The sequence below is a fragment of the Podarcis erhardii genome (genome assembly GCF_964252035.2).
Source record: "Podarcis erhardii genome assembly, chromosome: 15".
Classification (NCBI taxonomy): domain Eukaryota; kingdom Metazoa; phylum Chordata; class Lepidosauria; order Squamata; family Lacertidae; genus Podarcis; species Podarcis erhardii.
In genome coordinates, this window is record NC_138505.1 from 37,867,556 (window position 1) to 37,886,338 (window position 18,783).

General features: G+C 42.5%; 1 protein-coding gene across 2 annotated transcripts in view; it reads right to left on the reverse strand.

Annotated features, from left to right (window-relative positions):
* LOC309330532 (transmembrane protein 132C-like) overlaps positions 1-18,783 on the reverse strand; it is a 276,077-nt gene that overhangs the window by 33,033 nt on the left and 224,261 nt on the right. For both annotated transcript variants that reach the window (XM_081842225.1, XM_081842226.1), the window contains exon 5: positions 7,918-8,061. In XM_081842225.1, the coding sequence (XP_081698351.1) occupies positions 7,918-8,061 (144 nt within the window). The remainder of the gene's footprint in view (positions 1-7,917; positions 8,062-18,783) is intronic.

Below are 18,783 nucleotides of genomic sequence, written 5' to 3' on the forward strand. Positions count from 1 at the left end.
ATTTAATTCTCTTTAAAATTTTCTTAAGCTTAAATTTTTACAGCTGTAATTCTTTATATCAAATCCCTTGACATCTTAACATTCCGAAATTTTACAACAATTTTTAAGATAAATTTTAAATTTTTTCCAGTCCTCTTCCACTGTCTCTCTCCTCTGGTCACGAATTCTGCCAGTCATCTCTGCCAGTCCCATAAATTCAGTCACCTTGGTCTGCCATTCTTCCAGAGTAGGTAGTTCTTTAGTCTTCCAGTACTTTGCCAAAAGAATTCTTGCTGCTGTTGTTGCGTACATAAAAAATGTTCTATCTTTCTTTGGAATCATTTGGCCTACCATGCCCAAGAGAAAAGCCTCCGGTTTCTTTGCAAATGTCCACTTAAGGATTTTCTTAATTTCATTATAGATCATTTCCCAGTAGGCCTTAATCTTCGGGCAGGTCCACCAAAGATGATAAAAAGTTCCTTCGCATTCATTACACTTCCAACAGTTGTTATTGGGCAAATGATATATCTTTGCAAGCTTGACTGGGGTCATGTACCACCTATAGATCATTTTCATTATATTCTCTTTTAAGGCACTACATGCCGTGAATTTAATACCTGTGGTCCATAACTGCTCCCAGTCAGCAAACATAATATCATGACCAATATCTTGTGCCCACTTAATCATAGCTGATTTAACCGTTTCATCCTGTGTGTTCCATTTTAGCAGCAGATTATACATTCTAGACAAATTCTTAGTATTGGGTTCTAACAATTCTGTTTCTAACTTTGACCTCTCCTTCTGGAATCCTAGTTTCCTGTCCTGCTTAAATGTCTCATTAATCTGGTAATAATGTAACCAATCTCGGACTTTAGGTTTTAATTTCTCAAAACTCTGTAGTTTCAACTTTTCACCATCATATTCTATAATTTCACAATATTTTGGCCAGTCTGAATCCATGTTCAATCTTTTTACCGCCTTAGCTTCCATTGGTGACAACCACCTGGGGGTTTTACTCTCCAACAAATCTTTATATCGATTCCATACATTATAGAGTGCTTTCCTGACAATATGGTTTTTAAAGTTTCTATGAACCTTTACCTTGTCGTACCATAAGTATGCATGCCAACCAAAGTTATTGTCGTAGCCTTCCAGATCCAAGATATCTGTATTCTCAAGAAGTAGCCATTGTTTCAGCCAGCAAAAAGCTGCTGCTTCATAATAAAGTCTTAAGTCCGGCAGGGCGAAACCCCCTCTATCCTTTGCGTCAGTCAAAATCTTAAATTTTATTCTGGGCTTTTTGCCCTGCCAGATAAATTTAGATATATCTTTCTGCCACTTCTTGAAACAATCCATCTTATCTAAAATTTGCAATGTCTGGAACAAAAATAACAATCTCGGCAATACATTCATCTTGATAACAGCAATTCGGCCTAACAAGGAAAGTCTCAGCCTAGACCATATATCAAGATCTTTCTTCACTTCCAACCAACATTTCTCATAATTATCTTTAAATAGGTTCACATTCTTAGATGTTAAATTCACCCCCAGATATTTCACTCTTTTTGCAATTTCCAAACCGGTTTCTCTTTGGAAACTATCTTTTTCCCCCATCGTTAGATTTTTTTCCAGCACCTTTGTCTTATGTTTATTTAATTTAAAACCTGCTACTTGACCAAATATTTCAATTAATTCCAGAACTCTTTTTGTACTGGCTTCTGGCTGTTGCAATGTCAAAACTAGGTCATCTGCAAATGCTCTTAACTTATAATGTTTAGTTCCGACCTGTATTCCTTTAACCAGCTGGTCCCTTCTAATCATATTCAACAAGACCTCCAGTACCGATATAAACAATAGGGGGGATATTGGGCATCCCTGTCGTGTCCCTTTCTCAATTGGGATCTCGTCCATGACCATACCATTTACAATTAGTTTAGCCTTTTGCTCAGAATATATTGCACCTATACCGTTTTCAAAATTTTGGCCTACCCCCATCCCTTGAAGATTCCTCTTCATAAAACTCCAGCAAATGTTGTCAAAGGCTTTCTCTGCATCCACAAAAATCAACACAGCTTTTCTATTTATGTCAGTTTCCAAAAGTTCCAAAATGTCTATAATGTTCCTCACATTATCTGACAATTGTCTGCCTGGTAGAAAGCCTGTTTGGTCCTTGTGAATCTCCTCTAACAAAACTTTTTAAAATCTTTTTGCTAAAATGTCTGCAAAAATTTTGTAATCCACATTCAAAAGTGATATAGGGCGGTAGTTCCTAACTTGATGTTTTTCAAGTTCTGATTTCGGTATAAGTGAGATGAATGCTTCTTTCCACGATTCGGGAGCCTTTTTCCCCTCCAAGATTTGGTTGCAAACTTCTTTCAATGGTTGTATTAACCATTCCTTCAATGCTTTGTAGTATCTCGCGGTCAGCCCATCTGGTCCTGGTGATTTTCCTAATTGCATATCCTGAATGGCACCCTCTATTTCTTGATCTGTAATTTTCTCATTCAAGCTCCTTCTATTTTTTTCCGAAATTTTTGGCAGGCCGTATTTTTCAATAAATTCTTCTATCTCTTGTTCATTCTTTGGCCCTTGTTTGTACAGTTTCTTGAAAAAACTTTGAAAACAATTACTTATCTCATTTGGTTTATTAATAAACTTCCCATCTACTTCGAGTGATGTCACCGTATTCAACTTTTGTCTCTTTTTCAATTGCCATGACAGTAGCTTCCCACATTTGTCTGCTGACTCGAAGGTCTTTTGCCTCATTTGTTTTATTTTCCATTCTATTTCCTGATTCATCAGTTCCATATATTGTGTTTGATGAAACTTTATTTCTCTTAAAATCTCATGAGACTTAGGTTTAGATCTAAGTTTCTTCTCCCCTTCTTTTATTAGGTTCCAAATTTTCTCTTTCCTCTCATTCTGTTTTTTCCTCTTTATGGAATTCTGTTGTATTAGGAAACCACGCATCACGGCTTTGCTTGCGTCCCAAATTACTCTTTTTTCGACATCTGATCTCAGATTTATCTCGAAGTAATCTTTAAGTGTCTTTTGGGCCTTTTTGTAAATTGCTTCATCTCCAAAAAGGGTGTCATTCATTCTCCATCTAAAGGTTCCAGCTGTTGTCAGTCTCATTTCCATCTTTACTGCATTATGGTCGGAGCAGGTTTTTGGGCAAATTTCTGTTTTTTTAACCCTTGATGCCAGATTGCTAGAAATCCATATTTGGTCGATTCTAGTCCATGTCATTTTTGCTTCAGAGAAAAAAGTCCCCTCCCTTTCCAGAGGGTTCCTAGTTCTCCAAATGTCAATCAAGTCCATAGTGTCAGTCAGTTCAAAAAAAGTCTTTGGTAGTCTTCCATCCTTAGATATTACTTGTCTTTGGGCCTTGTCCATGTTTGTGGAAACAACTCCATTCATATCGCCAATCATTATAATTTTAAGGTCCAAAAAGTCCATTAAAGTCTCATGCAACTTCTTAAAGAACTCGGCCTTCCCCTCATTAGGTGCGTAAACTCCTACAATCAAAATCTTTTCTCCTTGAATTTGAATTTCCACTGCCAGGTATCTTCCTTGTTCATCCTTAAAGATCATTTTTGGTTCCAATTTTTCCTTGACATAAATCACTACTCCTCTTTTCTTAACTCTATCTGAAGCGATAAATTCTAGTCCTAGTCTCTTGTTTGTTAGAAGTTTTCTATGTGTCCTGGCAATGTGGGTTTCTTGTAAACAGATTATATCTAAATGTTCTTTCTTTAATATATGAAACACTTGGCCCCTTTTTCGGGGATGGTTTAGACCATTACAGTTCCAGCTCAAGAGTTGCAGAGACATTTTTATTGCTGGGTACCTCTTCCACCGACTGCACCAAGTTCTTGCTCCTCCTCGGTCGGTGCTTGGTTCAATCCAAATGAAAGGTTTGAAATGTCCGGTATTTCCCTCTCACTCACAGTTCCTTTCTGAAGATCCTCTGAATTTCTTTCCAGAAAATGTTCTTTATCCTGATTTGTTTTTATTTTAATTTTCTTCCCTTTGAAGTTAAAGGACAGCCCTTGTGGGAATTCCCACCTAAATGGAATGGTGTTCTGTTTGAGTAAATCAACTAAGTCTTTAAATTGAGTTCTGACCTCCAAAAAGTGTTTAGGAATATCCTTGAAGATCTGTATCTGGGAGTTTTTAATGACCAAAGCCTTCTGGAAATGTAAATTCAATATTTTATCTCTTTCTTCCTTTGATCTCAAAGTGATTAAGCAATCTCTTGGTTTCTTGCCTTGCTTCCTGCCAATCCGAAAGGCTGTAGTTATTACAAATTCATCTTCCTCTCCATCTAGCTCATCATTCCAAAAGTCTTGAAATTTATCTGTAAGGAATTCCCCAAGCTTGTCCTCTTCCTCTTCTGGTACCAATCTCAGTTTCAGATTCTTACTTTTCCTCTCCAATTCCAAAAGGGCCAGAGCTGCATCATGTTCATGTACTTTCTTTGCAATGGGCGCAAATTTTCCCTTGGTTTCCTCAGCAGTGCTCCTAGCGCTCTCAGCTATTTTCCTTGTTTCCGTGCTCTCTTGAATTAAACGATTAATAGAGTCTGTATTAGATGATATTGTCGTTGTGTTCAAGTCCAATCTTGTTGTCAACTCCGTCAGTTTCTTAGAGTTCTCTGTAGACTGTTTAGTAAGCTCTGCAGACTGCTTAGTAAGTACTTCTAAAGATTGATTTATTCCGAGTAGAGCCTGTGTCATAGAATCCATTGATGCTGCTGTTGTTTTCTCCTGTGCAGCTGCTGCTCCTGATATGGAACCTCTTTTTTGAGCTTGCTTTTGAGCCTGCTTTGTTTTACTTCTTGTTGATATTTCCTCCAGCGGGTTGCTCATAACTCAAGGTCGTTCACACAGGAAAGTTGCAAGTGGAAAATCCCGCTGAATCCACCGTAATGCAACTGAAGCCCTCTAGAGGGAGAAATTGTATCCAAACAGAGGTAACAGATAGACAAAGAAACGGAAAGTCCCAAAAGCAAAAGTCCAACCAAAAGTCCAACCAAAGTCCCTACTTTGTAGCACTTTATGGTGTTGAAACTTTTATCCACCAAAGTCCCGTTATTATGTTTCAAATAGATCTTATTTTGTAACCGCGATCTTTTGACAGCTCATTTGACAGTTCCTTCTCTAGGCGATCGCTGCTCCGGCAGTCTGGCCAGAGGTGTCGGCAGCGGAAACTTCCCCATTCATAACTCTTTCTTTCTTTTAGCAGGTTAAATTAGTTCAATTCCCCCCCCCCTTCCCCTGCTCTACAGGGGGGAGATCCTTTCGATGTCCGGTCTAATAGAATTTAAAATAACTTTCCTTTTAAATACAGCTCATTCTTTTCATTGCTCCGTCACTCATGCAGTTCCGGGAGGCTGACTTCCTTAATTTTGCCTTTCCCGTTTTCAGCCAAATCTTCAAAATTTTTAAAGTCCCGTTTCCTTAATTTTTCCGTTCTTACTCACGGGTGTTGTTGCCAATCAGTAGTTTCAGAAAGGAATCGGCGCTCTCCGTCAATGGCGATGCGGCTTCACTCCGCAAGCTGGGTAGCGATCCTCAGCACCGCGCTCGCCCCGATGCCGCTCCGGAGCCTTTAAAAAGGCTCTTTCACGATACCGGGGGGCGCAAAGGTGCCCACCGAATCTCCTTGTTCACAGGCTTCAGCGCCTGTGATTTTAGGGGTCCCCCGCTTGCCGTAGCGGGTACGACCCGAACTCGCGGAGCAGTCCTGCCTCGGAGCTCGAGGCAAAGACCGCCATTAAACGCTGGCGCCGACCGGAAGACTCAGCCCTTTATTCAGAATGATGAGGCCTGGAACCCTACTTTATTTTTAGGGAAAGAACCATTGCTCAGGGCACAAGCTTTACATGTGAAAGGTACTGGGTTTAATCCCCAGCATTTCCAGGTAGGGCTGGGAAGGACCCCCATCTGGGAGCCTGGTGAGCTGCTGCCAGTACAAGATGGACTAGTGGCCTGGCTCAGTGTAAGGAAGCTTCTGAGGTTCCTTGTCTGCCTTTGGGGTCAGAATGAACCTCTTTGCCCATTCCCAGTCTGGTTTCGGATATCAGTAGTGGCGCTGTGGGTTAAACCACAGAGCCTAGGACTTGCTGATCAGAAGGTCGGCGGTTCAAATCCCCATGATGGGGTGAGTTCCCGTTGCTCGGTCCCTGCTCCTGCCAACCTAGCAGTTCGAAAGCACGTCAAAGTGCAAGTAGATAAATGGGTACCGCTCTGGTGGGAAGGTAAATGGCGTTTCCGTGCGCTGATCTGGTTTGCCAGAAGTGGCTTGGTCATGCTGGCCACATGACCTGGAAGCTGTACGCTGGCTCCCTTGGCCAATAAAGCGAGATGAGCGCCGCAACCCCAAAGTCAGTCACGACTTGACCTAATGGTCAGGGGTCCCTTTACCTTTTAGGTCCAAATAACTTGACTTGTTTACTAGATGACTGAAGGTGTTGCTGGACTACAGCTCTCATCATCCCTGACCATTGACCATGCTGGCTGGAGCAGAAAGGAGTTAAAGTCCCACAATATCCAGAGGGCCGCAGGGTCCAGAATTAAGCCATGGTCTGGCTTAGAGTGATGTGCTGGCTGAGCACATCAGCCACTTCCCTGGCCACCTCTTTGCACTGGGCTCTGGTTGATGGACCACTGGGCTCTAGTAAATATACACATAGATGTTTCAAGTCTGGAGACTGCCCATGCCTGCTTTAGGACACCCTTTGACTTGCTGTTCACCCACTGAAAATGCAGGCAATGCATATATAAGGAGAAGAAGTGAAACAAGATTTGGAATATTTTATGGGCCCTACCTTTAACTATGGAAGTCTGGCAGAATCGCTAAGAAGGAATATGACTACCGTTGGGTTGGAGCTAACCCGAGATTTGTTCTTTAACACCAAAGACTATCAAAAAGATCGGCAGAGGGGACATGAAAGAGAGTTAAGAGCCTCAGACTTAAGATCTCCGGGTTGATGGACTTTTGGAGAACTGTTGGCAGGGGCTGAGACCGGGGAGGGGAGATGGTAAAAGAAAAATTGGGAATTTAAAGTGTATATATTGTAATATATATATATAAAAAACACAATTCTTTTAATGAGGGATGGGAAAATTGTGGAATGGAATCTTTGTGACCCTAGGGGAAACGTCTTAAGAGAATAATTTCAGATATATGTTTTAAGGAGAAATAAGATTAAATAAAGTAAAAGTGGATGGCTACTTGGCAAATGAGAGAATGGAAAATTACAGTATATTAAGATAAGTTATAAAGATAAAAATAAAGATGAAGGATTTGCTGAAATATCTATTTGAATTAGAATACAAAGAGGGGAGGTGTGAGGAGGTCAAGAAAGGGAGTTATATCAAGGTTTAACTTGTTCTTTTGTCGTTTTTTGATTGTATCTTTTTTTCTTTTTAGCTGTTTTTTCTTTTTTCTTTTTTTTCTTGGATATGTTTTGTTTTTGTGTACTGTGTTCCTTTTTGTAACCTTTTAAAACTTGAATATTATTTGGGGGAAAAAAGAGAGAAGAAGTGTCAGTGACCAAACAGTGGAGAGTGAGCTGGTGGGAGTATAGAGGTTACAGCATTGGACTAGGGACCTGGGAGGCCAGGAGTCAAATTCACACTCGGATGACCTGGGTCCAGTTACTGCCTCTCGGCTTAACCTGTTTCATAGGGTTGTTGTGGGAATTCAGTGAGGGCTGGGGGAAGAACCACTGACATCACCTTGAGCTCCTTGGAGAAAAGTTGGAATATAAATGCAAGAAATAAAGTTAAGACAAAGGGCCAGTACAAAGTTATTGACCCAAGAAGGCATGTGGATCATGAAGATCCAACAGCTCAAGAAGCCGGTTCAGCCCCTGGGAGATGCACATTTCAAGCCCACTAGTGGTGGTGGGGTGATAATCCTGTCACTTACTTTGACGACATCTTCAGCAGAGGACTTGCATTCCACGGATTCGGAGATGTCCGTCACAGCACTGTTCTCTTCAATTGACACCACTTTGATGGGGACCGCAACTGTCTTCCCTGTGAGGATCGCAGTGTTCAGGATCTCTGTGTCCTGCAGGGCAAACAACAGTGCAAAAGGATTGCTGCCATTGCTTTGTTTGAGCGGAGCTCTTGAGATAACGAGGAAACCTGAAATGAAGTTCTACAGCTGCCTTGCCCATCCTGGTACTTTCTCAGTGCTGTTGGGCAACAGCCCCCCCCACCATTGACTATTAGATCATGCTGCCCTAGGACATCTGGAAGGAACCAGGTAGGGGAAGGATCCTCTACATCAGCGGTTCTCAACCTGTGGGTCCCCAGATGTTGTTGGACTACAACTCCCATCATCCCTGAGCTCTGGCCTTGCTAGCTAGGGGTGATGGGAGTTGTAGTTCAACAACATCTGGGGACTCACAGATTGAGAAGGCTGCTCTACATCTTCCAGACTTAACCAATGTATATGTATTATATCTCTATAATGTTCTTGTGTGCACTATGGATTTATGTTGCCACAGGGTTGGCTCCCTAGCTTAGACGACTTTAAAGGGGATTTTTTGGGGGGGAAATGAACGAATTCCTATGCCCCACAAATAACCCAGAGGTGCATTTTAAATAAAAGCACACATTCAACTCAGGTAAAAACACCAGGCAGGCCCCACAAATAAACCAGAGATGCTTTTTAAATAAAAGGACACATTCTACTCATGTAAAAACATGCTGATTCCTGGTCTGTGGGCTGGATTGAGAAGGTGATTGGCCCACATCTGGCTCCCGGGCCTTAGGTTGCCTACCCCTGGTCTTGGTTATCCACAGAAATTCTAGGAAGCACCATGGACAGCGTCGCTTTAAGGGAGAGATGGGGAAATGTTTGGCCTTCTAGATGTTGGATTCCAGCTCCCACCAGCCTCAGCCAGCATGAGCAATGGTCAGGAATGACAGGAGTTGCAGTCCACAACATCTTGAGGGCTACCACTTTGGCCAACCTGGACCTAGACTAATTCCCCAGTTGAAACTGCCCAGGCAAAAGCAAGAAAGGACCTCCAAAACCTGAAAGGCAGCTCTTCATGAACACAGTTTCTTTCAAAAGAGTTCTGATCTAAATGAAAAGCAGATTGCTTTTTCATGTAGTTTTATCTTTGTTGAACCCCATCTCCTGATCTCCCTTTTGCAAAGAATTTCAAAGTTTGCCGGATGCACGTTTTCAACTTGCAGCCCTAGAAAATGACTGGAACATTTTGCAAAAGCAGCAACAGAGGTAAAAAAGAAGGGATTTTTTGTTTGTTGTCGACTTAAATATGGATCAAAGAATGTCCAAAGGTACCCACTGCTTCATTTCCAATTGTTTGAAAGCCATACCCTCCCCTCTAACCCCCACCCCCCCATCTTCAGATGCTTTGCTGCCAGTTTGATTCCTTCCATTGAGGAACAAAAGAAAAAAGAATGAAACAGTTGAGGTGGGAAATGAGGTCATCTCAGGTGAAGTTGCCCTTTGGCTATCATTTTTACCAAAAGCTAGGATATCTTATTCAAACATTGTCATGCACTATTATGAAGCTGCAACCTCTGCCCATTCCCAGCGATGTTCCCACCTACCATGATTGTGTATGCTGATATTATGATTCTAGTCTACTCTTATTATAATTATTAAATATATATTTGCATGCTTCCTGCATGCCCAAATGGATTTGGTTTGGAGTGGGTTTGCAGCCAGAGCATGAGGGAAACACTGTAGGTATATCCTCCATTTCAACACCACTTGGCATTGGGCTTATTAAGCTCACTCTGTCCTGAAATAACCAGCCCCTTCTTCTGCCATCTCCACACCCCTCCCACTTAACCACTGTACAGTTACAGCTGGGTTGGGGGGGGGGAGTGTCTTTCAGCCCAAGGGCCACATTCTGTTCTGGGCAACTTTCCAGGGACCACATGCCAGTGGCAAAACTGGGTGGTGCTATTCATGCAAATGCTACCTCTGTACAGTTGGCTAGTTTCTGCAAACACTTCTCTCTACCCTCTGCCAAGACAAGCAAGAGGCATTACCATAGATTGATGATACATTCTAGTCAGGTAAAGGCTCTCAGTGAGCTTGTGAATCAAGGCCAGTGGGGGGCTGTGGCTTGAGGAGAGATGGTGTGGCCTGGGGAGAGTTTTGAGGGCCAGATAGAGAGGGCTGGAGGGCCACATATGGCTCCTGGGTCAGATGTTCCCCATCTGTGCTGCAGATTTCTCTGGAAGCAGGTGCCTCTCAATGGGCCTTTTTTTTTTGGTAGCTATACCAAAGTTTGCACTGTGAACCATTTCTCTTTCCTATTCCAGGACTTTTGGCGAGTTTACGAATGGGTATTAAAAAGCTATGGACTAACTTATGGAATTTCACTGGTTCCATTCTGACTCATGGATGCAAAATGGTCTACTTGTCTTTTATCGTATCTGTAATTAAGACACTTCAATCCCCTGCCCTTGGCTAATGGTTTCATTACAGAAAACCTGCATATGAATGGATTTATTTTGATTAATTACTTTGGGGACTTACATCTGGGAGGAAAGAAATCAAAGGCATGGCTTGTTGTGCTAATGGCTTGCTGAATTTTTATATCCCTGCCCCCAAACACTCCCACATAAACCAGCATCTAAAACTGCAAGAATAGCCAGCTTCAGGAGCATTCATTAAAAAGCATCTAACAGGTACCATTAGCATCATTACAGATGACTGACATTAGTCTGGGATGGGTAACTATTGTGCTAGCTCAACCAGAATACAGGAGTGGGAGGCTAATAGTTCATCTCTGTCAAAATCAATTGTGATTTATTAGCCTAGGAACTGTCCAAGTTCATAAATCATAGGGATGCAAGAGGAATGTATTTTCCACCTCCATGTGTGCTGCTGGAAATCACAGGTCTGTGTAACATGCATTCCCATTAGTCAAATGGCACCAGAGACCATGAGACAGAATCAAGTAGATTGCTTGGGAGGAAGAAACAACATGAAAGAAGTGTGGGGGAAATGGATAGAGAAATGCTTTAGTATCTCTCTCAAAACACTATAACTTGTGGATAGCCAATGAAATTGAATGCTGGAAGATTCAGGGTAGACAAAATAAAGGACTTTCTAAAAGAAGTGCCATGGTTGGATCACTTCCTGGTGCAACTGGACTTCTCCACGACCTTCCCCTCTGCAGGGAGGTCTTGTACTTTCACAATGATTTCTGCATTCATGATGATGGTGTAAACGGCCTCAGCCCAGAATACCTGAAGGAGCATCTCCACTCCCATTGTTCTGCCCAGACACTGAGATCCAGCTCCAAGGACCTTCTGGTGGTTCCCTCATTGTGAGAAGTGAGTTTACAGGGAACCAGGCAGAGGGCCTTCTTGGTGGTGGCACCTGTGCTGTGGAATGCCCTCCCGTCAGATGTCAAGGAGATAAACAACTACCTGAATTTTAGCAAACATCTGAAGGCAGCCCTGTTAGGGGAAGTTTTTAATGTTTGATTCTATTTTTAATATTCTGTTGGTAGCTGCCCAGAGTGGCTGGGGAAACCCAGCGAGATATGCAGGGTATATAAAAAAAAATATTATTATGTTACTAAATGGGGAGGGGAGGGGTTGACAATAATGGATGGGTGGAGGAAGTAAGCACCAATGGGAAACAGGATCCAACTAAAAAGGGAGAGCTCAAGGGACAAGGAAACTCAAACAGGACCTAGCTGTAATATTTGCTTCACCGAGTTTTGTATATCAGGGACCACCAACCTTTGAGGGCCAGTGAACACATTTGGAATTTTGAACAAATGTAATGGGCAGCAGTCACAAAACGGCTGTCATGAAGACATGACATACCATGAAATGGCTGCCATATCTAAAAGAGTGGAAAAAGAGAACTACAACATGGCTTGGGTGTGTCTCCCATCGATGGAAAAAAAGGCACTTACATCAGCAGCCACAGGGAGAAGATCTTCAGACTCCTCCTCTGTTCAGAATGAGAGGAACAGTAGGCACTCAATGCTTCCACACAATGGAATGTTGGCATGTTCAACGCAAGAGAATTCCTACTCAGGAAATGAAGAAGCCGTCACTCATGGATTGTGGATTTCTGAAGGGCTATCCACTGGCACCGCAGGCACACTGCCATCTGAGGGAGTTATGCAGGTACCTATGGATATTGTTTTGGTGACCGACCTAAGACTGGAGTGTGCCACTTGATTTGTTTTGCTCTTACAATGATAACATAAAAGTGAGTGCCGCTCTCCGTTTCCATCCCTGATCTGTTACTCCCCACAGAACTGCTTCTCTCCATGTGATGAGTTGTGGAAACCTTGGTTCCTACCACAAGGCACTATCATAACACAAGAGAGTTTGCATCTTGCTTGGGTGACACTGTGGTCTAAACCACTGAGCCTAGGGCTTGCCGATCGGAAGGTCGGCAGTTCGAATCCCTGCGATGGGATGAGCTCCCGTTGTTTGGTCCCTGCTCCTTTCAACTTGGCAGTTCAAAAGCATGTCAAAGTGAAAGTACAGTGGTACCTCGGGTTAAGAACTTAATTCGTTCCGGAGGTCTGTTCTTAACCTAAAACTGTTCTTAACCTGAAGCACCACTTTAGCTAATGGGGCCTCCCGCTGCTGCTGCCGCGCCGCCGGAGCACGATTTCTGTTCTCATCCTGAAACAAAGTTCTTAACCCGAGGTACTATTTCTGAGTTAGTGGAGTCTGTAACCTGAAGCGTATGTAACCTGAGGTACCACTGTAGATAAATAGGTACCACTCTGGCGGGAAGGTAAACAGCATTTCTGTGTGCTGCTCTGGTTTCACCAGAAGCGGCTTAGTCATGCTGGCCACATGACCTGGAAAAACTGTCTGCGGACAAACATCAGCTCCCTCTGCCAGTAAAGCGAGATGAGCGCTGCAACCCCAGAGTTGTTTGTGACTGGACTTAACTGTAAGGTGCTTTACTTTACCTTCAGGAAGGACTATAGAACAGAAAGCAAAGAGCAGGAGAAAGAAGGGAAGTGACTCGACTTTATATTTACATGGAAGCCTTTTGCCAATTCTTTGACCAAGGGGCCTTCATTTTCTAGGGTCTGTATAGCTGAAGTTGAGATGATAGAGTTTCAAGTGCAGGTAAAGCTGCTTCTTTTTCTGCTGCAAACAGACAGGAATTAATTAATTCCCAAACACTCCCAGTATACAAAGGGGAGCATAATTACTTCATGTAAATAGATAATTAACAGGCAACAACATTAAAAAGCATTTTTCTTGCTTGTTTCTCTAATGACTTGATAGGCACAATGAATTGGTGGTACAAGCACAGAAACTGCCCCCCCCATTTAATCCCACGCAGGAGAAGCAGAGTTTAAAATGTGATTGATGAGTTGCATTTTCAACCAAACTCCCAAAGAGCTTCTGATTTCATCACAGATCCTAGAAATTTCACTGCTTCTCTCTAACTCAAAAATAAATTATTCCCCCAACTACAAAGACTGATTAGAGATCTCATTTTGTGCTTGCCTTTCAGGCTGCAAGCCTAGACATGCTTACCTGAGAGGCTGGCAGTAAATCCCATTGAACTGAATGGGGGTTACATATGAGTAGAGAGAACAGGGGTGGAGAAACTTTTTCAGGCTGAGGGCCACGTTCCATCTAAGCAACTTTCTGAGGGCCACGTGACAGCAGTAGGCAGGGACCAAGGCAAAAGTAAGTAAAGAAATACAGTGGAACCTTGGTTCTTGAACTCAATCTGTCCCAGAAGTCCATTTGACCCCTGAAACGTTCGTAAACCAAGGCACGGCTTCTGATTGGTGCAGGCACCCTGGAAACCATAGCTGACAGCCGCATCAGACATTTGGCTTCCAAAAAACTTTCGAAAACTGGAACACTTACTGCCAGGTTTCCAGCGTTCGGGAGCTGATTTGTTCATCAACTAAGCCGTTCAAGAACCAAGGTTCCACTATGAATGCAAATCTTGCTTTTGCACAGTAGGCCAGTTCTGACATACACTCACTCACTCCTCTCTCTCCTCCACCCGGACAATCAAGAATTCAATGACACAGAGCAGCCAGGCAAAAACACTCAAATATGGTGTAAAGCCGGATCAGTGAGGGGTGTGGCCTGGGAAACAGTCCTGAGGGCCAAACCAAGAGGCCTGAAGGGCCACATTCAGCCCTTGAGCTTGAGGTTCACCACTCCAATGTACATGATTGCACTGTTAGTCTCTCAAGAGAGGGTGAACTGCCTTCCATATGTCAGAGAGCTAAAAACAACTTTATATCCTTCCACAGCAGGCAGGTCTTTCTCTCCCTCCTTGATGTAGTAATCTGACTACAACCATTTCAGCAGCACTGCTTAAGTCTGTGGTCCTCTTATGTTGCTGTTTCCCACCCCACTCCCTCCATGCTATGTAAGTCTAGAAGCAGCCTTTAGAATTCACCTTTCTTCCTGATAAAAGAAAATGGAGAATACTACTGTATGGAATTCCCCGGAGATTCACTCCCCAAGGAGAAAGGGAAGAAAATATGTAAGAATCCAACAAGGGACAAGGATGTGTGCAAGTATAAACAGGAACAAGAAAACCTGCAGAGGGGGCATAGAAGGGACCTGAGAGCCTCAGATATTAGAACACCCGATTGATGGACAGGATACAATGGTGTAAGGACTGACATTATCCGAAACCAGGAAGAAGGGACGTTGGATAAAACCAGAATGAGAATTTCTCTTTTATATATCTTTTTATTTTTGGAATTAGTGTAATACTAATGAAATACTAGAATGTGCTGGAAAGGAATTAATTGGCTTTAGCAGAAAGGTTTGAAGGAGTTAAGTTTAAATATGGTTTAAATTTCGAAATTTTAATGTTTTGAAGGTAAGATAAGGTTAAAGAAATTAATGGTAAATTGAACTGCAAAAATTTTAAATGTTAATGATGTTGAAATGAAATGAAGTGGTTCTAGTAATAAGGTAAAATAAGAATTTGCAAGAATGGACTGATATTAGATGAAAATCTGAAGTCATAACATGTGAGGATAAACAATTAAGGGTAAATTAAGAGGGTATGAATTTGCTGAACCAACTTTTAAATGGAATACAAAAAAGGGAGGTGTGAGGAAGTCAGGAAAATAAGTAAATGAATGGTAAGAAATTGAAAAGAGGGATCTTTATTTTTTATTTTTCTTTATTTTTTCTATGTTAAATTTTGGTTTTTGTATTTTTCCTGTGTTTTTTGTTTACTGTTCTGTAACTTTTTTCTTGTTAAAATCTAATAAAATATCATTAAAAAAAATAGAATTCACCCATCTTCTTTTTGTTTTTCATCATGTTTTTATCTTAGATTGATGTTGGAGAAAAAAGATATTTGATTAAGTTTTGTGTTTCTCTTTGCAAACTCTAATAAAATTTATTTAAAAAATAAAAATAAAATCCCTTGTAGTTTAAGATGCTAGTGTTGACAGTGACAACCACCCCCTTATGTTCTAGATCTCCTTGGTAAGTACATAAGAAGAGCTTGCTGGGTCACGTCAAAGGTCAGCATCCTGTTCTCACAATGGCCAATCGGAAGGCTATGGGAAACCTGCAAACAGGAGCTGAGAGCAACAGCACTCTCATTCTTCTGTGGTTTCCAGCAACTGATGTTCATAAGCATTGCTGCCTTTGACCATGGAGGGTAGAACATAACCATCATTGCTAGAGGCCATTGATAGCTTCTACCTTTTGAATTTGTCTAACCCTCTTTTAAAGCCATCCAAGTTGGTGGCCATCACTGCATCCTGTAGGAGGAAATTACCATTTACTTATGCACTGTGTGTAACAGTACTAATTTACTGTAGAGTCATAAAGGTAAAGGTACCCCTGACCGTTAGGTCCAGTCACGGACGACTCTGGGGTTGCACGCTCATCTCGCTCTATAGGCTGAGGGAGCTGGTGTTTGTCCGCAGACAGTTTCCAGGTCATGTGGCCAGCATGACTAAGCCGCTTCTGGTGAACCAGAGCAGCACACAGAAACACCGTTTACCTTCCTGCCGGAGCGATACCTATTTATCTACTTGCACTTTGACATGCTTTCGAACTGCTAGGTTGACAGGAGCAGGGACTGAGCAACGGGAGCTCACCCCATCACGGGGATTTGAACTGCCGACCTTCTGATCGGCAAGCCCTAGGCTCTGTGGTTTAACCCACAGCGCCACCTGCATCCCAGTAGAGTCATAGCACAGGCAAAAAGACTCAAGGGAGGCGGAAAGCAGGTGAGGTCTGGGAGAGAGGGTATGACTGGGGAGATGGCATGATGTTGGAGGAGACTCATGGGTCACAGAGAGAGACTTGGAAGGTTGCATTTGACTCCTGAATCTGAAGTTCCCAGCTCTGTTTTAACATTTAGACCTCATGACTATGAAAATATTATTAACATAAGTCAAGTAGTCACATTTCTATTTAAGCAAATTGATTTGAGTCTCAGGCATGGATATGTTAAATCTTAAGGACTTGAAACTTGGTCTTTAAAATAAAATAAAAGTGAGCACTTTGGACGCAGTATTACATATGGAAGCCTTTCTTTGTTTTGGAAGACTTGAGATGTTTTTTTAAAAAGCTGCATGAGTAGGGAAGAAAGAGTTTGTAGGGTGCTGGAACAAAACTCCACAACAGAACTCACAACAACATAGACTTCATTGCATATTCAGAAACTGTGAAGCCACATTACGAGCCAGCCTGACATTGCAATCACAGATTAGAGTTATTATCCACAGTGGCGATTACAGCTGATTAGCAGCAGAACATTGTTAGGCAAGGGATTCTGTTTATCAACATAATCCTGTGATTAAAATTGCCCTTTGGCCAACTTGACTTGCGAACACTCCCACGTATGCACTCAGCGCCAGAGCTAAGGGAAGGGACGAAAAACACAGCCACAAACACTTGTGGAAAAACAAGTGTTTTTTAAATGGCAAGGTGTGCAACTCAGAGCACAGCTACATACAAACCTACAGAGCTATAAAACTAAAATGTAAGGGCTTGTGTGTGGGTGAAGGAAAACTCAGCTTACCCCTGGAATTAATCTGCTGGGCAAGCTTATAAAAGCCACCCTGCTTCCACCACAATCTGCAGAATGGGTATAGTAAGAAATTCCCAACTTTAACAGGATTGTCTTAAGGATACTCTCCTAAGTGAAGTGGGCAACTTCTACCTTGTGGACCTAATTAGGCCTGGCAAAGGTCCCAATTTCACCTCTGTCTGGTTCCCTGAAAGCATGCCCACCATATCCACACCTTGCATGATAAGCATAGCTGTCAACTTTCCCCCCTTTTAAAGGGAAATTTCCTTATTCCGAATAGGATTCCTCGCAAGAAAAGGAAAAGGTTGACAGCTATGATGATAAGTGATGGTTCCTTTGCAAGCAGATGCCAATCAGCTGATAGGAGCTGATAGGGTGCCCTCTGATGATCAGCTGCTCTTTGGGATCTCCCTAATAAAGCTGCTACAAGGTATGTCCGGACACCCAACTTTATAACAATGCCAAGAGGGGTTGTCCTCGACAACGATCGCCTGATTAGCATGGTCATTGACAGCATGCCTTGAACAGGGTGTGTTGTGAGTCTTGCTTTGTTTCTTTGCAGGCACAGTTCAAATTCAAACTGCTCCTGCAAATGGACTTCAAAGGGGCTCACTGTAACCACTAATCGGTGGTTGCAGCAATCCTCTTTTAATTTGCTATCTCTCCAGCCTTTATGCATGATGTTATGCACCGGGAGGGGCTAAATCCTAGCTCAGGGGCCTTATCCAGCCCCCAAGTCCATTTTGCTGCCTTTCATCCAAGTTCCAACCCATTTTGTCAGGAGCAGCAATCAGAAAAGAGTATGCAGTCTTGAGATAGGTGGAAAGACTGAAAATTCTCTGCCTGGCCCAGTGGTCTGGTATAGATGGAAGTTACCTGCCCTTTGGGCAATCAGAATGATCACCTGATGAGTAGAGAAGGGACAACAGCCCCCTTCCTCAGCTGAATTGTACTGATCAGCTGTGGCAGGATGGCTGTGCATTTCCCTCACCTGTCTGCCCATGTGTGCGGTGTGTGCATGGTGAGAAGTTGGGGTGCAGGTTGGCCATGCCCACCACTTGCATGTGCCCCCTAGAGAGATGTCTGAGGGTGAATGTGGCTTGTTCCTTTCCCAAACAACGTCACTTAAGACAAAGTCCTGAGAGTGGGTGGAAGAAACAGGATGCAGGGACCTGAGAATACTCTGATTCACCCTGAATGAATTGCAGTGCCTTAGTTTTAAAGTCTATGCATAGAGACAACCATTAATTAAATAGCCCTTTCTTATAGAAAAATCAGGATTGCAGGCACCACTTTGGAATGTTTAGAAATGCACATGCAGTCCTGCCTTCCTTAAAATACATGCCAGTCAATCGTTTTCGGTGGACCTGAGACACTGACATCTCTAAGACAGCAGGGGGTGTGGGGAGTGCGCCACACTCCTCAATTCGGATGCCTCAGAGCTATCTTTAAGATCCTTGATGCCTCTTCTGAAGTGCCTTTGAAGTGGTCACCCTGTTAACATCCGGACTCTCAGAAAAAATGTCAGTAGACAGACGGCTCCTTTTGATGTGCCACATGACGGTTGCATTGCTAAAATTCAATTATGCAAGCTATCAAAACTTTAAAAAATAAAATAAAATATCCACTTTCCCATGAAGGAGAGCAACATAAAACACTTGCAAACAAATTGAAATAACATTTTTGTGATGTGAGGTAATGGATCATGATTAGGATTTTGCCTTGCATCTAACTGTGTGTATATGTGGTTGGAAAGAAAGA